Source organism: Vanacampus margaritifer, chromosome 2 (assembly GCF_051991255.1).
Source record: "Vanacampus margaritifer isolate UIUO_Vmar chromosome 2, RoL_Vmar_1.0, whole genome shotgun sequence".
Lineage (NCBI taxonomy): Eukaryota > Metazoa > Chordata > Actinopteri > Syngnathiformes > Syngnathidae > Vanacampus > Vanacampus margaritifer.
In genome coordinates, this window is record NC_135433.1 from 36,051,829 (window position 1) to 36,076,902 (window position 25,074).

General features: G+C 39.8%; 1 protein-coding gene across 2 annotated transcripts in view; it reads left to right on the forward strand.

Annotated features, from left to right (window-relative positions):
• Positions 1-25,074, forward strand: part of cdh24b (cadherin 24, type 2b) — a 216,280-nt gene that overhangs the window by 148,747 nt on the left and 42,459 nt on the right. For both annotated transcript variants that reach the window (XM_077557222.1, XM_077557223.1), the window contains one exon: positions 15,927-16,108. In XM_077557222.1, coding sequence (XP_077413348.1) covers positions 15,927-16,108 — 182 coding nt within the window. The remainder of the gene's footprint in view (positions 1-15,926; positions 16,109-25,074) is intronic.

A 25,074-nucleotide genomic window follows, 5' to 3' on the forward strand; every position in this document is an offset into this window, starting at 1 on the left:
AAGTAAGTCCTGAGGGCAAGTGCAACAAAGCGTGAAGGAGGGAGGAAAGAGACAACGTGATGGAAGGATGGAAAGGAGGGAGAGGGTAATGGAAAGAAAGGAAAAGGGGAAAGCTAATGGCTTGACAGTGATAATCAGGCGTACTGAAACGCACGTCGATTTCACACAGAATTGAGTTGATGCTGGGAAATTGAATGGAGCAGGTTTTCATTGCTTTTTAGTAGCCAGTGCAGATGTGTGTGTTGACGCATGCACAGTTCAACATCCTTTATGGACACAATGTGTATCAACGTTACCATATTTGGCCCACAACATGAGGGCAGTGGAACATTGCTTTAGCCTATTTGTGATCTAAAGGCAGACACTTTTGGCTGGTGGAAGTACTCTGATGTTCACCCCTCCCATCCTTTGAGATGCTTGGTAGAGGCTGTCCGTAATCCATTAATAGTTTCTACCTGCATAGCATAAATAATTCCATGGTCTCACAATAGGCATATGCGAGGTCTCAAGGGACACTCTTGGCATTCTCACCTCTGGGAACTCCTTCAATACTGTTGGAAAGCCATTTAAGGTGACTACTCTTGAAGATCATCGAGGGAATTCTAAGAGTGTGCAAAAAATCATCAGAGCCTAAGAGTGACTATTTTAAAGAAACTCAAAAATAAAAGATGTTTTCAATTATTTCACCTTTTTTTTAAGTACAGTACATAACTCCACATGTTCATTCATAGTTTTGATGCCTTCGGTGAGAATCTACAATGTAAATAGTCATGAAAATAAAGAAAATGCATTACTCTTATGTAGTGATGGGTGAGTACTGATACCAGGTATCTGTATTATTTTAAGGTATCGGTACTCATGGTCTATGGAGGACCAAAACTGCCAAAATTTAAAATAAATAAATGACTAAATAAATAAATAAAAGTGATAATAAAAACGGATAGGCCTATAAAAAATATAATTCCAAAATTAAATACAAGAAATAAATATAAATGGAAATAAAAATAACAAAATAAATATATATCCGTGAATAAATAAATAAAAGTAAAAAATGAATGTAAAAATCAATGTCGACATAAGTACAAAAATAAATATATAAATAGAATCAAATATCAATCAATAAATAAAAACACTCTTGCGACAACAATTCGTGGTGACAGTGGACAAGTTGCCCATTAATCTCCATGTAAGCCGGTGAGACTTCCTTGTTCGCCGACCCGCTCACTCGACCATTGAAAGGCATTTTGCAATGGCGAAGTCCATCCCAAAACACCCTTAGGACCGCCCCTTTATTTGAATAACATTTCATCCTGACAGAGCATCTGCAGCATGAAATAAATAAATCGGAGAGCAGAGCGTTTTTATTTATTGATCGATATTTATTCGATATTCTATTTATGTATTTATTTTTGCATTTATTTCATCATTTATTTTTTGAACCTCATTTTTATTTTTACTTTTATTTATTTATTTATGGATATGTATATGTTATTTTTATTTCCATTTATATATATTTTTTGTATTTAATTTTTGAATTATATTTTTATATCCATTTTTATTTTCACATTTATTAATGTATTTAGTAATTTATTTATTTAATTTTGGCAGTTTTGGTCCTCCATAATGGTCATGGATGCTGCCGATAACAGCCACCAATGTTAAGGCAAAAAAAAAAATCTGTCATCAAAGAAGTCCTTCTCAATAGTGGTGGGAAAATGGAGTTTCATGAACCACGTGCGTTATTTAAAAAAAAAAAAATTCTACTAATTGGTGTTCTTGCTGCTATACTACAGCAGTTTGACCCATCGCTGAATCGTTTCACAATTTCTTGTCTATGTGGAATAAAATTTTAAATATCAAAAGTTCTAGCTGTATTGGTACTTGGTATCGGTGAGTGAATACTGGTACTGGTATTGGCTTAAAAAAAAGTGGTATCGAACATTGCTGTGAAATTTTATGACTTGCATAACTCCCGAAACGACCATGTTCATATTTATGATTTGACAACTTGCACCCAACAGCAGCACAAACTTGTTGTAAAGACACAAGACTGCTGCATGTTTTAATCTTGCCTTGGAAAAAAAATGATTCAACCCTTTCCTTTCATTTTCCATCCCACTATTTTTTACCGGTCACAAAGGCAACACAAGCCTTTGGCCGAGGGCACGGTACAACCGGGTCTGGTTCCATTCAACTGCAAGTCACATACGGACAAAACACCATTCACACTCACATTCATGCCTGTGGAAAAATGTAGAACCGCCAGTTAATCTGGGCCCACCAGTTGAGAATCGCTGGTGTAAAGAGATATTTGATTATTACTGGCAACTACTCACTGGACACATTATGACCTACACCTACTAATGCTCTATTGAGATTTAGAAAAACAAAAGCTACTAAAAACTTTTGCTTGTGGATTTTATTAGTGTGGTTGTAGTTTGAAGGGCTGCAGAACTGCAGCACACTCACACCAGTAGCCATTTTGTTCTGAATATCTGAAAGTGTCAATATAAGTTGAGCATTATTTATCTTTAAATGGGGATGTTGTTTTTGTTGCTTTGGAACTAAATAGATGCACATCTTCAACATACTGTAATTATCAAGTGCATTTAAGTTCACACTGAATATGCAAATACATCTTTGCAAAATCCATGTGACAACGCACACGTACACAGTATTAAACTGTCTTTCAAATCGTGCACGCGCATTAGTATAAGCCTCCTACTCATGGGGCAGACATTGTTCAGGCAAGAAAAGCCTTTCCAGACAGAAATTGCTCCCTTATATCATAACGCACAGTTGGGCCTTCCATTGCAAAGCCTTTGCCCTGGAGTCAATGGTAGCGCATTACAAACGGCTGCTTGGATAAATTCCTCCATGCCCTTAGTCAGGCTGGGTGGGAGTGCTGCTGCAGCCCACTAACCACATTGTGTGTGTCCTATAAGTGCATGGGCGTTTAAGTAGCAGGTCAGTTGTTCTCATGGGTTGTGGGTTTTTGTTCATTAACACAATCCCACCCCCCCCCCCCTTTCCTCTCTCTTTCTTCCTCCATCTCGCTCTGCTTCTTCCTCACATCCGCATGCAGCATCACTAGAGCTGCATCAAATCGGCAACTGCTGTGTGCGGTCCAAACACAGCCGTTCTCTTCAATAGGATTTTCTTCCTCAATCCAATACAGCCTGTGAGGGGAAAATTCATCGTGCAGTAATCGCCGCAAACAACAAATTGTTTCCAATAGACTTGCAATCGAAGTAGTTCAGCCTTTCAAAGCCCAAGAGGGTCTTAAATTCTCCACACTTTTCCCAGATCCAATGCTTCTTTACTTGCCACCATCGAGGAGAACCTGGGAAATGTAAACCTTCATTAAAGCCAACAAATCGGGCCAATTCTCCCAGCGAACTCTATTAGATCAGTTCATAGGAATGAAGTGAATACATCACATCTATTTTACAGCAGCGGGGCTTGGCCTTCGCTCTCAGAGAACACACTAGGAGACGGGGTGCAAAGAGACTGTCTTAACAATTTCATATTTTTGGTCTTACTTCATCTGACCTGGCAGTGTGCCCTCTCACGCAGAATAATAGGAGCTAAAGCCATTCTCTTTTTTGCCGAGCCATCAGTGAGCCACGGAGAGTCGCAGAAGAGGAAGTGATTTACATGTTAATAGGAGCTTTTTTTTCTCCTCTTCTCCTTCAGTCCATCCTCACTTCCTGCCTGTTAAACACATACACAACTCCACTTGTTCATCGGTCCTTGAACACTCACTTCTTCTGCTCCTTGTGTTGCAAAGTTGCCTTTTCATCCTCAGCCTGTTTACTTCTCTTCTTTCCTCCCCTACCTTGCACTCCCTTCCCTCTGTCGAGCTTGATGAATGGACTTACTGGACTGAGAGCGGCACATCCCAACAGGGTATTGCGGCCCACTGCAAGATGCTTTACGTCACTGTGTGTTTGGATGGCTTTCCTCCCTGTGTATTTGCTTTCAATTAACCTGCCTTTCATGTACGGTATTTTTCTTCTATTCTGTAGAATTGGCTGAAATTGTGCAATGGCCACATTTGGTGGTTCAGCGTGGGCTGCCACAGTCAAAGGTGATTCAATCATTTGACCCTTAACCTATGTAGCTATAGCGGGTCTCTTACACTAGTCTTGATCTTGAGGCAGCCCACCATGCCTAAAGCACTGGGGGAAGCTCTGTAATACAATATTAGTCTAACGCTGCATCCGAGGATGGTCAGAAGTTGTATTTGTTTAAGTTGTTTTTTTCAAGTTCTGACTTCAAAGCGTTGGAGGCGAAAGTTAACAACCAAAATGACGGACAATGATAAATAGTTTTTTATTTTGGTCCTCAAAACTCATTTTGAGCTCCAGAAAACTTGCCTTCTTGCAATTTTGATTCCTTTATTGTTTTTCTCTTATTAGTGGGAATGCTGTCTGCCACACAGTAAGATGTGGGTTCGATCCCTGCTAGAAACAATTATTGTGTAGAAATGCAATATTGAATACTAATCATTATCAAATGACTTCACAGCCATTATTTTGATGTCATTCGTGATTATTAAGTTTTGCCACTGTAAAGCGGATGAGTGGTTAAGCGAAAGGGCTGGGGATTAGTGTTCCTGCATTCGAATCCAGCTTCAACCAATCTTTAGCAAATATGCATTATTGAATACAAATTATTTCACTATTAATACTGTAATTGTAATTTAATTTATCTTCCAATTTCCTTTATAAGAATTAGGCTTAGCATTTCAGCTATTAGCATTCAGCTTTCAGCATACCCACGCAATTTCTGTAGAAATTGCGTGGCTAATTTGATTGCATTTCATAAGCATTTCATACAGTTCAGTAGTTCACTGTGTAATTTCATGCACGGAGATAGCGGCATACAATCCCGTACGTTGTGTTACGTGAAGTTATGTTGAATATTTATGAATGAAGTAAGCTATCTAGTTTCATGCGTTCAAGTAAATTGTGTTTTTACCATTCACAGTCCTTGTTTCCAAAGGGGTCGCCATTGTAGAGTGACGTCACTTGTAGTCCGTCGGTGAAGTCAGGGTACTTTTTTTTCCCGACTTCGCAAGTGGAATTTCTGAGTTCAAGGGGGCGTTCCCGTACACACTTCCTGGTTTGAAGTCAGAAAAGTCCGACTTCCGACCATCCTCGAGAATGCAGCATAAGATGCAACTGCTGACAGACGAGGACTATTAAACAGGTAAATTATGAGCAAAAAGCTAAAGTGTACTTCAATTTGGTTAATTGATATATTTTAGCTGGAGAAAAAAGAAATAAATAAATAATTTGGTGAATGACTGTAAACATTGTTAAGAGCTGTAATTGTGTTTTTTTTTAAAGTGTTATTTTGCGTTCCTAAATTATTCAGGCTTTTTTTTAATTTTTTTTTTTTTTTTTTTTTTACTTATGATTAGAATGCTGCAAATTATGCCCTTCTGCCTTTTCCCCCCATACATTTTCACCTCACCCCCATATGCCAAGTGAAAATACTCACAGATGGTTTCTCTTGCTACCTTTTACTGACCCTTTTCCTAAACCCATCCTAATGGCCAACCATGTCTCGTCCCTTGGGGTACGCTAAGCAGCTCCATCCATTACAAGGTCTCAGTCAGAAAACAGCAGTGGGTAAACTGCTCTGCTCCAGGCGTGCAGTGCTGGGTCCTCATCCCTTAAACATAAAAGCTGGGAAGGCTATATATTCTTTGGCTTTTTTCTCATAAATCATAAATCCATCTCAACTGTAAACATATGACTATTCAATGAATTGCTGTAAAGTGAACTTTGAGGGCTTCGAGGAAGTGATGGTAAAGTTGGACCCAACGGGGCCTTGCATTAGTCATTGGCTTCCAGCTGTTTACTGTAACAAATGAGGAGTGACTACTGTGTACATTTCTCTGTTTTGGAATATACATTTCAAACTGAAAGAAGGAAGGAAGGCCTGTCCTGAATATGAACTTGTGTTGTCACTCAGAGGAGTAAGTAGACTGCTATGACTGTTCCAAACTAATCATGAATTCAAAAACCAGAAGAAGAGGGCCAGGAGACAATAATGTATGCATGTAAATGTAACTGTAGTTCATCTCTCTGAACACTGTCTTAAGCACCTGCACATTTTCTTTCCACTCTCACAATTGTGCGGCAAGGGTCCCGCGTGGTCTAACATGTTATAAACCCTGCACTCGCAATTAGAGATTTCAGTCCTCAGTAGGCAAATTTTTCTTCAAAGAACACATTTTCACATAAAGCACATTAAATAACAGAGAGTCTAAATAGTTTGGAAAATACTTTCACAAACTAATTTGGCAGGTTATCTCCATAAATGCAAATAAAATATTTATTTATTACATCCTCTGTTATTCATAATGTGACTACCAACCCAGCAGCTGTTCTAATTTGGGCAAAATGGCAATAATTTGCCTCTCAGCATAGAACAGTTTCCGATTAATATAAATATAATAAACTAATTTGGTTTTGGTGCCTTGAGACAAGCAGCATTGCCATTATAAATGTATTGTTTTGTCTCAAGTGCAATCCTGCCCCTCTAATCTAGTCAAATCAGTTGTCGTCTATCGGCTGCCTTCAGGTAAAATTTCACCTTCTTTTAATTGAACCAGACATCTGCATTTGCTTGCTCTGTAAAGTACAATGAGAGAAAAATTGAGTGCTGTGATCTTTAAAAACGTTGACAATTTGTTCTAGCTCTGTTGCTTGGTTCATTTGCAAAGAGTAGTGATAATTACGTCGATAACCCGAACAATTAGGTAATAAGCAAGCAATCATTTCAAATAATTATAATTCCTTAATTACGTTTCACATCTTCAGAGCTATATTAAGAGATGAGCAAATGAAAAATAAAAACTAATTAAAAGGGAGCTTGCTAACAGCAGCATACTTTTAATCCTTTCATTTTCTCTATACAGTCTTTTCTGATATGCATTAATATTTAATATTAAGTTTGGTGCTTTCCACTTTAATACATGACATAATTACTACTGCAAACATAGTTATAGCTCTCTCTTCATTTCTGTCATTTTCTCTGTCTAAGTCACAGCCCGGTGTTGTATTTTCTCCGTTTCTGCTCTCACCATACGTCTCTCTCGATTGCGCACTTCTCTCCTCGCCTCTCTCAGGTAGAGGCAGAGTGTCTAAATGGTTTAAGCCTGTCAAAGACTGTTCTTTCTCTTTTCTTGGTCACACCAGTCACTCATTCAGTCAGCCATCCTGCCACTTTGTCATTTAGCATCAAGGCCCTCCTGCGCCAGTCAGCTTTTTTAAAAGCCTTTTAGTCATCCATCCAACCGTTCATCCAGCCATCCATTCATCAACGCTTGTGAAGGATGGGAATGTGATGAAGAAAAGTGATTCAGACATATAAACTGATTTTTCATCATCCATCATTTTGTCAACCACAGTGCAACACAATATCAACAGAGCCAACGCACTATACATGGTAACCTCTAAGCTTGAACACAATCTGGAAGCTTGTAAATCCATTTTGTGAGGATTTCAGGATGTTAACTCTCTGAAATGCTTCGGACAACTGAGATAGACACACTACACACTACACCCGTCGACAGGAAACGCGCAACCGAGGGCCACAAAGGCGGAAGCGCAAGAACTGGGACGCGGACCCGCACATCGCAAACAGGAAACGGAAACAATATGCTTGATGTGTGAAAACCAGCAAGTAGGAAGTCCCACCTCCTTCGTGGCATATACCCCATTACGTTTGTAAGACAATTTCTAATTTCTAAAAAAAAAAGCATTGTTGTTAAATGTATTACTGTTAAATCGTGTTACAGTGACTTCTTTGCACAATGTTGAATGCTTTTATTTTGTTAAGTTCAGTAACAGATGCACATTGTAAAATGACTCAACTTTACTGGAAACGAAACATAAAATACCTTTTCATATTAAGAGCTATCTAATTTTTAACATAAAGTAACTTGGGAACTTCTGCACATTTTTTAAATTGTAAAATACAACTTGAAACCAGTCCCCACAAATATATGTATTAATATTTAGTTTATTACTGCTAAATTGTGTTGTAGTGACACCTTTGAACGACGTTGAATGCTTTTATTTTGTTAAGTTCTTGAATGCATTGATTGTAAAGTGACACCGCTTTACTGCAAGGCGCAAGCCTGAACCCAGAGCCCCTCTGCTGCGAGCGAGCCAAAAACAGCCCGATTATGTGTTACTCTTGAGAGCTTTTTTCTGGAGTTGCTGAATAAAATATGCTTCACATCTAAAGATCAAGTGGCTTGGGGTCACTCCAACTGACAAGACGGCGTCCATTCCGCTCTTGGCTCTCACATGGTTTAGGAGTGCCACGGACACCTCTTGCTGGAGCAACCTAGCTCCTTGCTAACGGCTAACCAAGTGCGTTCTTCCGGTAGTGCGACACAGTCCAAATGGCTCCTCCACGCTAACATTCTGCCCCTTAACGTTGTGTGTTTTAGCTCCAGTCAATGTAGTACAGTGCATTTCTATTGGGTAATTTTGACATGGACGTTTCTGCTGCGTCGCGACTGGAATTCCCTTGGGAGAGACTTTCCAAATAAGGGGCGGTCGTTAATCGAGCGTTAAAAAAATGTGTGCCTTTAAAGGCACTTTAAATTAACAAGCAATTAACGCGCAAATTTTGTCACACTTAATATATATATATAACGTGTTCTACTTTGAACAAGAATGTGTTTTTGCTTTCTGTTTTTCATAAATCTAGAAAATGTCATTTAATCAGAATACTGTGCTCATGACTGACGTGTGTTTGGAGCCAGCACATCAGAAAAGAGATTGAATCATTAAGTACTGAGCGCACCTTCATGTCATGTGAGTTATCAAAGCAACAAAAAGTTCGAGTTTAAGTACCACTGATTGTCACTCCCACCTAAGTTGGGCGAAATTCATTCTCCGCATTTGACCCATCCCCTGAGGGAGTGGTGAGCAGTAGCAGGGGCCGCACTCGGGTATCATCTGGTGATCTAACCCCCCAATTCCAACCCTTATTGCAGAGTGCCAAGCAGGGAGGTAAATGGGTCCCATTTTTATAGTTTTTGGTATGACCCGGCTGGGGATTTAACCCACGACCTCCCAGTCTCAGGGCGGACACTCTGAGCTGAGCTGGTAAAAAGTATTCCTGCTCCTCTTGGGAGATAAAGTGGCAGACCAGAAGAGACCAATATTTTCTGCCCCCCTCCAGAGTCTTTGCCAAGTTGAATGTACATGAAACATCCTAATTATGATGCCCAAAGCATGAACCACTTTTAGATTTCTAAAACTTTAAAGAGGAAACTGAATTTATCACAATTATGCTGATTGTCTGAGCTAGTCATTGTTTCTATTGTATCTAGTTTTATTGTCTAAGGTGAAGATTCAAAAGAATCCCTGCTTAATTGGGATCATCACATTCAATGGCAAGGGCGGCACGGTGGCTGACTGGTTAGCACGTCCGCCTCCCAGTGCAGAGGACGTGAGATCAAGTCCGGGCTTCGGCCTTCCTGGGTGGAGTTTGCATGTTCTCCCCGTGCTTGCGTGGGTTTTCTCCGGGTACTCCGGTTTTCTCCCACTTTCCAAAGACATGCATGGCAGGTTAATTGAACACTCCAAATTGTCCATAGGTGTGATTGTGAGTATGGTTGTTTGTCTCTGTGTGCCCTGCGATTGACTGGCAACCATTTCAGGGTGTACCCCGCCTACTGCCCAAAGCCAACTGGGATAGGCTCCAGCGACCCTTGTGAGGAAAAGCAGTTTAGAAGATGGATGGATGGATGGATATTCAATGGAATATGTGTGCTAAATTAAGTGTATATAGACGTTGTAGCATGCAAATGCAAGCATTCTCTGACTAATGAACACACAGAAGCCCACTTTCCTTTTTATACTACTGCAATTGATAGCAGAAAAGAGCTCAGTAATGGCTAATGGCATACTTTTCAACACAAAGCAAGATAAATAGCAACAGGCTATGTTTTATATGGCCTTGCTTGGAAAATGAGAAAGAAAAGTGACTCTCTTTCATTATTAAACCTAATAACATTGCGATAGAAGTCAATGTCTTATCCACACTCTCCACACGCAGAAATGAAATCATGTCTGGGCAGAGAATCTAGTTGTCATCTCTCATTTTACCGCCCACTCAACACCGAACTGTGATGCCTCAATCAGTGCCACTCCCACCCTCCCTGTAGCCATAATCCTCTCTTCTATCTTATTGCCCTTCTAAGCCTCCTCCTGGACTCGCCATGTAAAGAATGCAGCATTTGATTTAGGGAATTTTCTAACTACTTTGCGTATTTGTCTCTCTTTTTTCATTCTCAGACGAATAAATTTGATTTCTTATTTGTATGTTTTTTTTTACTAATACAAAACAAATCCATCTATGGCTCATACCATTTGAGTTTCTTGTCATTTTATGTCATCTTCAAATGAAACTGCAATGAGTGGATGTGGGCCAGTTGAAAAAGAGGAGTGCTCTGTTTCTGATGTTGTGTCCAAATACAGAGTGAGGGACGACATTCAATGCGTTCCTTCTTAGCGTAGTCATGGATGAGCTCAATGGGGACTGAAACATGAGTCATTGCATCTGCATGCCAATGTGATTTCCTCTACGCTGCTTTTACCTGCGCAACATCAACAGAGGACAGAATCCTGTCACTCTCCATTTTTATCTTCTTTGTGATTTTATCGGAGGCTCGTACTGTTGTTCTGTGTGCCGGATGGGATAGAGCACCTTCACTGCCAATCAGCATTTATCCTCTTGGAGCTTGACTCTTTCCCTTCCATTCCATCACAGGTGGAAATGATGTGTGACTTCTCTTACAAATGGCTTTCCACTTTGGCAAGAAAGCTGATAATTACTACATCTAGCTTCTTTTACTCACACTACCAGATTTTGTGATGCTCTGTCAGTGTTCCCCATAAGTGACAAGTGTGTTTGTCTAAGTGACAACAGGCTCTTCACACTCTCGGCGTATCTGAGCGCTATACACTTGCACAGATCAATAACAACCACTGTCTCTGTCGTGTAAAAAAAACCTCCCTAATTGGCTATCTTATTATTAAAAGGCATGCTATTTCTAGTTGCCTGATGCGGTGCCAGTCCCAGATGGTAAGCGTGGCAATCATGCCACATAAAATGGCATTTAGCACTGATTCACTGGCACTGACTGTCCTTTTTGTAAAGTGCACAGTGTACAAAAACATTCACTCCAATAAAGATTGTGTGATGTTCAACATTTTCTTACATGAAACAAAACCATTGAAGCAAAATTAAATCCAGCTATATAACAAAATGCAAGGACATTCATATCATCATATCATAAAAAAACAGCTCCTTCTGTTCAAAAGGCAAATTAAGGCCACAGGTGTATTTTCAGGTATTTAATCTGTTTAGACACATGGGAGCAATTTATTCCACTATGCAGGTGCAAACAGACTAAGAATAGATTCAGTCAAGCAGAAATTACTAAACTATTTTGACCTTGTGGAATAATTAATTGAGAAAAAAAAACAAGTAAACATATGTGTAGATATCACTATAGATTATGCTACAAAACGTCCTCTTTACCTTCCACTCAGCTGCTCTGCACAGTTAATTTTTATCCTGTTGATGTACTTGAGAAATACGTTGAAGCGGAATATTACTTAATTTCATGTTGTTGTAGCACAGTTATTTCATTATATATATATATATACAGTATATAACATTTTGCCCTAAAATTGTATGAAATTAATGGCATGTGACTATTCTTATCATTTCAAATTTCTAGTTCCTTATTGTAAAACAGCCACAAGAGGGTGGCTGATGCTGGTATCACAAGTACCGATACCTTGAAACACAGCCAGCTATCAGCCTGATACTCGCCCAGCCCTATTATCAACCACATATATTGAAAAAGGTGGCTAGTATTCAATGACAACATTTTATTTCAAACCATTAACCATCCAACTACTATAAAATAATGAAAATGAGTAAAATGTATAAATCATTCAAATAAAAAATGGAAGTGAAAGGTGGTCTTGAACATTGTCTTTTACACATTCATGTACTACCTGGATTTATTTAGTGATTTCAGCTGCACCTTTATAACATTTCACAGGGAAGATGAGAAGAAGAATGCAGATGTTCAGCGTGGGGTAAATCAGGTCATTCTAAATAAAAGAAAATAATTTAGTTTACAGTAGCATTGTGTATTAATACGCTGTTTCATGGCCCTTTTGGGCCAAAAGGTCTGCAGCTAAACACCACTGTCACATTTACTGCTTAGAATGTTTGGAAATGCTTTGGAACTTTGCTAAATACTTAAGAGTCTTTAAATAAGAAAAACAATTCCCATTTGAATGCTGCTGGTGAATTTGTGCCTGTTTTTCTTTTAATCTACACTGAGAATCATTTGGTTAAAATCCCACAGCTTGTTAGCAACAAACACCAAAGGAAAATATACCAACACCAAATTAGATTTTTATTGAGATTTCCTCTCAAACAATCAAGCAGCAATTAAAATAGTCAAATAACATGAAAACATGTTAATTCCCAAATCGATTAATTTATGTGCTTGGATAAATGAGATTGGATTATGTTGATTTCTTTTCTATTCCACGTATAGGAGGCAAGATTTCCTTTTTCCTATTTTCCAACATTTTCCTTTTTCTGCTTCAATCGATCCGATACGCTAGTAAATTGCTCATCTGACAGATGAGGTGCCTCTTGTGTTGACTGCTTGTTCCAATATGCAGAAAGAAAAACATCCTCTGTTTGGTACAGACAAGAACGTCAACACTGCATCTTTCTGAAATCGAGTTCTGCTTATGCTCAGCAGGTTCTGCTTTTGGTGGGGCTTGTCTGTTCGCCAAATAATTACTGCGTCTCAGGAAACTTGATAACAGGGCCACCAATGCATCATCAACATCTTGAGGCAGATTCAGGATTTTTTTTTTCTTCAGTACTTTGCGATGGATTTCTTTTTCACATTCTTGTTTAAATATTAGATGGGCATTAATAAAAACATGACATGTTTGGGAATATCCTACCATACTTTGCATGATGGCTTTTAAAACCAAGATAAATGTTTCCTGGTGGTGATCTGTGCTTTCCCACTTAAGATTTTAAATGTGCTGGTGTTTGAGATGCATTGCAGAATGTCACCTGGCATAGTTACTTGACCTCCTAGCAGCTTCTCATTATTACCTGAAGTTCCAATTCTTGTCTTTGACGATGCCCACCTTGGATCAAGTGCACAATTACATTAAGACTCGGATAAATACATGGACTGAGCACCACCTAAAGCATGTTTACGTCCGTCGATCGATGTGAGTACATATATACGGTCAATCTCATTCCGTGTATTTATACGAGCCTTTGCGGCATAAAGCATTTTCCAAATATGCGGAAGCACGCGCCGAAAGGTGGGCATCGTCATCGCTGGGAATTGACGGAAGTGACCATCTCTGCATATTTATTGAGACTCAGCAAACCATCCTAAACCATTACATGTCCAATATCGACACATAAGACAAATTTAAGTGTGCCTTATAGTTTTAAAATACGTAATATTTTCTGAAAACTTATTGGGCGGCGGCCAGTTTACTTGGGCCCCCCGCCTAAGTATTAACATGGTTTGGGAATGGCTGAATAAGGTAAAGCTATTTAGCTGTAACTTGAACAGCGATAGTGAGCTCATCTCGAATGTCACAGATGCTTTTTCAAATGAACAGGCATTAACCAGACACACTTCCAAATTTCAAAGTCTCTTCTTGTAAAAAGTATTCCCTGACAATTGTAAGCTTAAATACTTCAGCTGCAAAGAAACCAAATTCATATTTTCTTCTTCTGATGGCTAGATGGTACAAAAATTGTGTCCATATAATATACAATGTAAGTCCTGGTGTGACTGCAAATGTTGGCACACATATGAGTCAGATATTTGCATTCACTTGGTATTGATTTAAATTTAAAGCTGAATCAGCTGGAGACGGATCCACTGAACATCTCTCACAGTTGGGAAACTTGCCTTTCAGATTCAACATCAACATCTTAAAAAAACAACAACCAAGCGCAACAAATGATAATTCATGCTGGTTTGATATCTAAACTGAAATCCTGATCCTCAAAGTGAAGGATCTTTCTCACTGGGGAGTCAGATTTACAAAGTTTGTTGCCCCAGATTATGGTCTTGTTGAAGTGGCGACTATCTTTTATTCTGTCAACTCAGTATGTTTGTGAGGTCGGTTTTCTCGCCCACATTTACAGATCTATTTATCTTGCTCAGTTTGAGATTAAATAGACAACAAGTCTGTTTGAATGATCCTGTCTGTTTTATGTGTGCAAGCCAGCAACATAGTAGAGGTGCTCGGTATCATATCAGCATCTTTTCAGGTGAATAAGGCTAAAAAATACTTAATAATAATGTATTGGATTTATATGGCGCTTTTCTACACACTCAAAGAAGCTTTACAGTGGAATGGATACATTATTCATGCACTCACACATTCACATTGTGGAGGCGGTAAACTACTTAAGTAGCCACAGCTGCCATGGGGCAGGCTGACGGAAGCATGGCTGCCAGTGTGCGCCTACGGCCCCTCCAACCACCACCAAACATTCGCACCTTCCAGACACCAGTGTGAGTAGCACTGGAGGCAATGTGTGTGACGTGCCTTGCCCAAGGACGCAACAGTACATGGCTTGGGGAGCGCGGGGATCGAACAGCCGACCTTCTGGTTACTGAACGACCATTTGTACACCCTGAAGTGAACAATTTTGTAACAGTGATTAGATAACTTTTGTATATAGGAGTTCAGTATTCGGAAGAAAGTAACATTTTCCTGCATTTCAACTAATGTGACTGTTTCAGTTTGTAAAGAAAAATGCAAATATTATATTTTTTAACAGCCTATTCACTTATCTTCACGCAAAGGAATAAAACATTTCCTTCATGTTTTGATTTGGAATAGAATGTGTAGCGTCGCATTTATGTATATGGGGGAAAAAAGCTTATATGAGGATTTTGAAAATATTGCTTTTATTCTGAACACAACAGTTTGTGTTTTTTCCCCTTAGGAAAGTTCTGTCATTGCTACCATGCCTAGTTGATGGAGTGCCAGGCGCATTTGTTTTAGCTTTATGCGTGTTCAAAACCTGCATTTGATGTGAGGCTAGTGCAGAATGTAATACTACTAGTGTTTATCAGAGTGAATAATCTGAGAAATGAACGGTATCTCCCTTTAATATGCACAGCACAAGAAGAGGAAAATACTTATAATGTGCTTTGCCTCAATAATACATTAAAATCACAATTTAAAGCACTTGGCATTGGCAACATTTAGCACAATTTCCACTGTTTATTTATAATCATCTGTTATTTTAATTATAGTTTATCGTTGATTATTATGGGGAATGTGAGCTTACTGACCAGTGGACAAACTAATGGCTGCTGTGATCGCAAGATTGCAATCTCTGCATGCCGGTGCTCTCTATAGTCGTATTCAATTTGAGTGTTGCATGTTTTATGTTCAATCTTTATGTACAGCACTTTGTTTCAGTGACGGTTGGTTTTGAAAGTGCTATACAAATGAAGTTAAGTAGTCTGTTTGATTTTATTTCTTTTTTTATTTATTCCGATAAAGCAAATTTGGTTGGCATACATTACCTTTTTATTAAAGCATCAGTTTAGAGTGTTGAAACACAAGACTCACATTCTCTTTAATCTCTGTAATCCTCTCAAGTATGCAAAATCAAATGCTGCGTTATCTAAATAGAATATTATGGGTGTAAATATTGTCTCACAGCAGGTGAGAAGCATCCTTTTGAAACACATCTAAAGAAAAATGAGATGTTTAACTCCTAGGGGTCGCGCTAATGAGATTGTACAGATACAGCTTTCCTAATTGTATTTCTCACGTCTGCCCCAGGTATGTGGTCCTTCTCTGTATCCGAGCTGGCCATCCCAGGTGCTGAAATAGGACGCATCTCAGCAAGTGACGCTGACCTCGGCGACAACGCCAAGTTGGACTATACAATTTTAGAGGGGGAGACTGGCGACACGTTCAACATCACAGGGGTAAACGAAGAGGCAGTCATCATACTAAACAAGGTGAGCGAAGGTTGATACGTTACAAACGAAGTGCCTATGAGGACTTTTGTCAACAATACTGTATAGCCTCTTTCATTCCAGTCTCTAACACCTCTGCTCTATAGAAATTAAAGATGACTATCGGCAATTGTTAAATTTTCATGGTCGACACTCATAATATAACATTGATCAAAACAGTGTCTCAATCATGCCAGTATAATATGTTGTGGGCATCATAGTGAACCCGTTTTTTGGCTTTGATTACATTTAAACGTTTAAGCCCTCATTAAAAACATTACAAACTTATTACCAAAACATATGACCAAAAAAACAAATTAAAAGCAAAAAATGTATAGAAAATACTGTATGTATGATAGCGTCTGTCTGTGAACATACACATTCCTTAGTGAGGTGCATGTGGCATCAGGAAGTCTGTATGAGTGTCTGGGCATGAGCTATGGCTGACAGCAGCTCCTGTGTGAGTCTGCTTATTGTCTTGATGTGTTTGACTGATCTCCCTTTGTTCAGTAACCAGCTGAAAAGTACATCGGAGACTGTGGGTCTCCTTTCCCGCATGTGAGGGTACTACAGTGTACGTAAGCAAGTACATTGCTGTAAAAAAATTCAATAAAAATAGGCAAGTACTGATACACTGCCTTATTCAAAGATTTCAAGGTTCTCGCGACAGGGGCCGATACCAGTATCAGATGCCTTCTTGTGGCCGTTTTACAATCAGGAACTAGAAATAAAAATTAAAAGTAGGAAATTGCCATCAATTTCATGCAATTTTAAGAAAAAATGCTATATTGGAATAGGTCTTTTTTTTTATTATATGTTATTGTTTTTTGGGGTAGCATTTTACAAATCAAAAGATTTAGTGGTATTGGTCAGAAAAAATTTGGTATTGACTAAGTATAGACCGATTATCGTCCGGGCCGATTATCGTCCGGGCTGATTACCGCCGCTGATATCGGTATCGGCCTTGTTTAAAAATCTGACGGCCGATAAGAGCTCAATTTAAAAATTTCAGGGAACTATTTATTTGAATTTTCAGTGAACTTTAGAATAGATGCTGCTGACCCTGCAAATTCTCTGCACCTTCTGTTTTTGTTTGAAATCAAAACTAAGATAAGCGAAAAATTTAACTCTTTGACTGCCAAAAACGTTAAATAACGTTTAGTAAAATCCTACGGAGGACTGCCAAAGACGTTAAAAGACGTTCACTATGTTTTTTGGGGAAACGGGTGGAGGAAAGCCTTGGCCAGCTGTGCTGAAAGTATCAAGCAGATCTAGTTAGTATAATGCCTATTTTTGGGCACTAGTTGGCAGCGATGACTCTCTTTGGACAAGATTGGGTAGGCGTCAATAGAAGATGTGAGGCGGAGCTAGAGTGTTGAGGGGAAAATGGCTGAGGAAGCAAAAATGGCGACCGGTTGCAAGCAGCTCACGCTTGAGCATTTTTTTCAAAGACAAAAAGCATCGACCAATGCTAAAGAGCACATTGATGACGACGATGATGATGATGGTGACTCCGAGGTTGACGCCGAAGTTGGAAGCGTTGACGCGGCGGCTATGATCACGTCATAAAGCCTCACCGGCTAGCGATGCTAACACCGGAAAACGCGGAGCACAACCGAGCACTTCTGCACAGGCGGACGTTCAATCGGCCGATGAAGAGTACCCCGAGTGCAATGCATATTCATCGGAGGAGTGGGTACAGTCTGATTACGGAGAAGACACTGGTTATGGACTACGATGCCACCATGAATGGAGTGGATAAGATGGATCAACCACCCGGTATAGGAACTGAAGGACACGAGGAAGCCAGACGTAACACCACCGTAACATCACCGTATCATGATCCTGATAGTAGATTTGATGGCAACATGACCAAACACACACTGCAATATATACAGTACTTGCTATTCCCCGGAATAAAAGGCCGGCAAGAAAGTGTAGCGTCTGCACGCGAAGGGGCAATCGCAGTGAAATTATTCTGTTGTGCAAATCCTGCTGCGTCTCCTTGCACGCAGGGGAGTGTTACAAAAAGAAAAACTGTAGTTGAAACATCCACACAATTGTAAATAGTACCACAGTTGCACACATTTGTAAATAGTTTGCCAAATTGTTTTGCCAAATTGTTGGTGGTAGTGTTTTACAGAAGTAAAGCACTGTTTAGGTGTTTGTGGCATCATTAATGGAAAAAAAGGTGTCAAATTCACTAGAGTGCATGAAATAATATCGTTTCACAAAAAGCTCGATTTCTCCGTATTTTGTTTAAACAGAGCATTTGGGTGAAACTAACCATTTTCTATTGTTGATTACTGAAAAACGGAATAAGGTAGAAACAAACTTTTTTTTCTGATGAAAGATGAGAGTCCAATCTTTCATTTGGTAGTATGTGTGTTTCCATAGTCCAAACACAACGTTTTCTGTAGACCTTGAAAGATCAGTCAAAATGCTTAAATCGGCTGGCACCCATAGCATCCCTTTTCTGAAAACGTCTGGCAGTCAAAGAGTTAATAAATATTATGAAATTTTGGAAAACTTAATTTACTGTAGAAAACAATAGTAATCTGTTTACTTGTTTAGGTTTTCATTTAACTTTTTGTTTGAATTTTGAAACAAAGATGTCTATTGTCTAAGGTTTAAAAAAAGAAAAAAGAAAAGAAAGAAAGCTTTTCGAAAATCTGAAAAGGTGTCCAAACACATCCTTTATGACATTTCAACAAAGTTAATGGTTGGAATTTGTATATTTTTTAAATTTTAACGCCAATATTTTTCCTCTTTTACTGAAAATGAATATCGGTTCCAAATTTTAGTTATTGACCTGCTTGACTAGTAATAAACTGTATCGATATCAGCCCTAAAAAAAACAAAACACATCAGTCTTTCTCTAGTATCGAACAACCCTAAAAAAATGATCGCTTAAAAAAGGGCTAAGTAATGGACGGTGTAAATGGTGAAATCACAATATGTGAACCGCTGTACAGAAACTAATGTGCATTCACACTCACACACACACCTTTGATGCAATTTTGAGTCTTCTATCAATATAACATTACTTGACACGGAGTTAGGTTCTGTACCCTTTTGACAGTCAAACAAACATATGATGTGCTCACTACATGCTTTTTTGCTACAACTCTTGGTAGATTGTCTGCAATCCATACAATAGTGTAAGAATCTAAATGAATAAATTGTCAGTGTAGTAGTGTGCCTGCAAATTCTACTGTACATCTAAGCAAAAAGTCATAACATTTTGACAAAATCATTCCAAAGAAATATGTTATGACATGTTACAGCTGCCTTTCAGCCAGAGTTTCCATTTGGAACATTTGTATATGCAGAAGGGAAAATGAAAATCTGCCGTTTCATTCTGGGTTCAGCTGGCTAATAGTTCCCTAAAGTGCAATGCTAGATTATGACAATTTTGAACATTCATTTGCTAAAATGGCTGTCACCCCCGATAATCACATCCTGATGAAGATGTGTGGTCACAGTGGTGTGATGAGTGTAGTCACCTGCACATTACCATCACAGTTTTATTCAAATACATACTGCACAGCTGTCTCTGGATGGGTAAGTAGGCCATCATTATACATGTATCATATGGAGTGAGTGGGAGAGGGCCTATGAGCATCTACTCAAAGTCCCTCTGACACTTGAAACATATAAATATGTTTGCATCAATGCCATCAAGCATGGATGTTATCTTAATATGTTGTCTGCATGTGAACGCGAGCTCACACAGCACAAGTGCAGAAAGGGTGCCTGATATATTGCATACATTACATGCTGCTTTTGTGTCACATAGGCTATACATTAAACATTGGAACAGGTTCCATCATTACCATAAAATCAGCTCCTTTGGCTAATTTGCTTTTGTCACGTGCCAGACATACAGCTGAAAATCGTTGCCTCAAAGCTACTATGAATATATTGAATATTTCAGAGGAGTATTCATTTGAGATCATAGTGGCATCTTCAGTTATGAGTTGAATTTGTTGTGTGACAAAGCTCGTAAGTCAATTTACTCTTGTATCAAACCAGTCACAATTGAAATTAGTTGAAATGCCGTTATTCCGTTCCAGTGCCCATAAAACACAACCATATATATATTTCTACATTTTAAAGAGGAAGTCAACCCCCACTAGTCTAAACTCATTCTGATTAGTATTGTGTTTTTTGGACTATGAATTAAGCAGCAAAATTCATCTGGTTTGATCCATCTCAAAAGGCAGCCATTTTGCGACTTGCTGTCGACTGAAAATGGCATCACAAGGCTCAGGTAACGACCAATCATGGCTCAGCTTGCGAACGTCACATGACCAATCTCAAAAAACAGGTGAGCCAGGATTGGTCATTACTTAGACTCTGTGATGTTTTTTAACTTGTAAAAAGAAAAGGAAAAAGAAAAAAAAGGGGGGGGGGCACTGTGTTGTTGTTTTCAATTGACATCAAGTAGCAAAATGGACCCCCTTGAGATGGAAAACGGGTGGATTTTGCTGCTTAATTTATATTCCACAAATGTCATGTTATTCAAATACTGTGTTTAGACTAATGGGACTGGATAGAACATACTAAGATTTTTTTTCTGAGTTTACTTCCACTTTAACTCATTTAATCCCAGCCATTTTCATTGGAGCAACCCTTTCAGTTTTACTGGATTTTGACTGATCTTCGTCACTGTCATGCTTTGATGAGCCAATAAGGATGCCTTTTTTTGTTGTTGCCAAAAAGCAATCCACCAGGGTTAACTGTTTTGTTTTGCCCATCTCTTATTAACTCTGTTTTACTACACCACGCTAGTAACAGATGACACTCCCAGTCCCAATTTACACTTCCTCCTTCGCTTCCTCTGCAATATGATCCTTGAGTGATACCAGCTGATCTTATACTTGCTGCAACCTGCTGGCCGTTTCTTTTAAATAACATTGCAGTCAAGCCTAATCCTTCGGTCAAGAGCTGTATCAGACCCTCCTGTACACTCTTGCATGAAAAAACGCGTATGACGTATAAATACATCATATGCACGTGGTGACTAGGACTTTTATGACATATTGATACGTCTTATGTATGGAAAGAGTTAATAAAGAAATATAGCACGGTATATAGAAAAATTGTAAAACAATAAAAGAGAATGTAAATAAATAAACAGGTTTTATAAAGTGTAATTACTGTACCAACTGTAGTATCCAAGTGTTGAATGTGTGCCTTTAAGTGGTATGAGTGATGTCAGGTTGGTCGGCTGGTTATTTTAGTCTTAGTATCTGGTTGTGAGTTGTGGACCTATAGCAGCTCCTTGTGAGTGTTCTCATTTTGTATTTGTGTGTTGTAAAGTTTGTTTTTCAATAATGGCTGAAAGTGCATCACGACTGTGGCTCTCCTTGCTCACATGAAAGGGCATTGTCATACCTTAACTATTAGAGACAATTAGTACAGTCTAAAACAATTAATGTACATTGCTTATAATAGCTAAATTACTAAAGCTACAGATGGCCATGCAGTGAAACCAGAAAGCTAGTCATTACATATCAATAGATGTCATTTTATTGATATTTCAATGAGATACATGTTTTTCAAACAAACACAAGCTATTTTCAGTTACTTGAATGTAAATAGAAGGTGCATACATAATATCAAATCCACATGCTATTCCTTTGATATGTCTGAGCTCAGTTCAGTAGGATTCATGAAAAACAATCCAAACTCAGAGGTGGTTTTGCAGAACAGGATTGTTTTCCACAAATCTCCTTTGAAGTGCAGCAGAGAGTTGGGGAGAGGGTGGATACAGTAAGATATGCTGCAAGAAAGAAATTGAAAGTTAGGCCCAGAGACTGATGAGAAAGAAAAGTGATGAATAAAAGGAGAGAAGATGAGAGGGCTGAGGGAGGGAAGCTAAAATGAGGTCCTGTGAAGCAGTGACAGGACGGAGTGCCGTAACAAGGAGGTATGAGTTAGATAAAACTACAGAGAGATGTGTTAAGACAGAAGGCAAAAGGTGCAGAGAAGCACAGACAAATGACTTACGGTGAAGAGAAATTACCACAACGTGAAACACGGGCTGATAGAAACGTTCTTTTGGACAAAAATTACCTTGACAACTACTGTAGGTGGTTTGATAGCAGCAAGAGGTAAAAAAGTGATGGACTGTAGAATCATAGTTCAACATATGATAGGAGCCAACGGAAATTGCAAATAATAATGAAGAAAAAAAGTAGCCTCATCTCTCCCCTGAAGGAGATCATGAGCAAGCTGGAACAAGTGTTGAATATTAAATTAAGATGATCGATTGAAAACGCTGGAAGAGCAACATGAAGACGAATGCACTAATCGGTCGATGAATACAAAAACCTGATATGAAAATATTTTGGGGAATTGAAAGAAAATATTGTATAGATCCATCCATCCATCTTCTACCAATTATCCGAGGTTGGGTCGCCGGGGCAGCGGCTTTATGTCCAGATTTCCCTCACACCAACCACTTCAACCAGCTCATCCGGGGGGATTCTAAGCCGTTCCCGAGCCAGGCGAGAGACATAGTCTCTCCAGCGTGTCCTGGTTCGCCCCCGGGGACTCCTGCCAGTGGAACGTGCTCGGAACACCTCTCCAACACCAGATGCCCGAGCCACCTTAGCTGGCTCCTCTCAACGCGGAGGAGCAGCGGCTTGACTCTGAGTCCCTCCCGGATGACCGAGCTCCTCACGATATTTCTGAGGGAGAGCCCGAACACCCTGCGGAGGAAACTCATTTTGGCCGTTTGTATCCAAGATCTTGTTCTTTTGGTCATCACAGCCACAGCTCATGACCATAGGTGAGGGTAGGAACGTAGATCGATTGGTAAATCAAGAGCTTCGCCTTTCAGCTCAGCTCCTTCTTCACCGCAACGGACCGATGCAGAGTCCGCATCACTGCAGACGCTGTACCGACCCGCCTCGTAAACAAGACCCCAAGATACTTGAACTCCTCCGCTTGGGGCAGGATCCATCCCCGACCCGGAGAGAGCCCGCCATCCTTTTCCGACTAAGGACCATGGTCTTGGATTTGGAGGTGCTGATCTTCATCCCAACCGCTTCACACTCGGCTGTGAACCGCTCCAATGAGAGTTGGAGAACACGGCTTGATGAAGCTGACAGCACCACAACATCTGCAAAAAGCAGACATGCAATGCTGAGGCCACCAAACCGGAACCCCTCAAAGCTTCGGCTGCACCTAGAAATTCTGTCCATAAAAGTTATGAACAGAATTGGTGACAAAGGGCAGCCTTGAGTCCAACCCTCACTTGGAACAAATCTGACTTACTTACTATGTGTTTGGGATATCGTTGTGTTGATGTTGGTAGCAACTACAATGTCAATCAACTACGATAAAGTAATGTCTAAAAGGGAAGTTAAGCCATCACGCCACAAGGATCCACACAGTCGCTGATTCAGTCTGATCGCCGTTTAATCAAAATAACAGCGGTAACAAAACACAATCAACACGAGCTGCTGTTAGCCGCAACTCACGCTCATGCACTCCTCCAACAGACTGACTAACAGAGCCCAACTTCCTCAACTGCCGCCTCCCCTGTCCCTGACGTTACGTCCCACTTAACTAGCCCCACCCTCAAACACACACAACAATAACAGACATTGCAATATTACTAGAAATGGGCGAGTACCGATACAGTATGGGCCCTTTACCAAGCCTTATTTCAAGGTATCGGTACTCCCGATGTTGTCTCGTGGCCGTTTCACGATCAGGAAGTAGAAATTAGACAAATAGAAAACAGCCATTAATTTCATGCAATTATGAAGAAAAATGCTATCATGGGATATGTATAATAGGTCTTTCTTTAAAATGATCTGTCATTGTTTTGGGGGGAAATTGTAAGTATCAAAAGTTCTAGTGGTATCGGTATTGGTGACTACACGCTGAGCTGAGCACTCGTACTTGTATCAGTCTGGGAAAAAAAAGTGGTATCGAACATCCCTATATATTACGTGTTGCTTGTATTCAGATGCCTGCACTTGGTAATTCCACCTCGTTAACCTCCAACAAAAGCACAACAAACATGACATGATTTTCCTTTGAAAAAGATTATGCATTTGCATGTTAAATAGGATTGTAAACATTAAACTATACACAATCTGTGTTTATTTAAATTAAGCCCATAATGAGGCATGTCAATTTGTGCAGCGAGCGAGGAAGCTGACGTTTAACCGTGAGAATGAGAAGATCTGTGTGCCCTCAACCCCCCAGAGTAAGAGGGACTTCCAAGCAGAACAATTTGTGCTGCCAACAAGTTGGCCTTGACCCCTGCTCGTCACCTCGCCGCTGTGGGCTGAATCCTTTTAACAGCCAATCTAAGGTTGCACACACAGGAATCTGGGACACGGCGAGTGGATACGCACGGCGACACAAGCATTGATAAACCACAGGGAGATAAGTACACACAGGCATAATATGACAGGCTTGACCTTGTCGCTTTGTCTGTTGAATCTGTGAAAAGGGAGGATATGAGGTGAGATTGGTGGCTTAAGGATGGAAGGAAAGTTGCTGCGTGGTACTTGCTCATCTACCTCAGTAGGATGATGTCAGATGGCAGGCGCGTAAGAGACTTGGATTGGATGTTGAAGCCGATTTAGAGAGAAGGAGCTGATGGAAAGAGTTAAAATGAGGTCGGAAGAGTAAAAGAAGACCGCAGGCGGAAGAAGATGAGGGAGCGATACATCTGAGCAGCCAGAGGAAGACAACATGGTTAGGAGATGGAAATGCGAGGGACATGGAAAAGAAGGCGGGTCATTAAAATCCTGCAAGTCTTGCTGCCGGCCGAGGCTGCCTGCTGCTTATCACTGCTTATTTACTTTCTGTCTCGCAGAAACCTCCAGCAACAAAAACATCTATCGCTCCTCCTATTGCCCTCCTCGCCCTCTCCTGCCATCAGCAGCCACAACTGTCTCCATGCATTTCGAGACTCTCGCCCTCTCTGACCGATATGC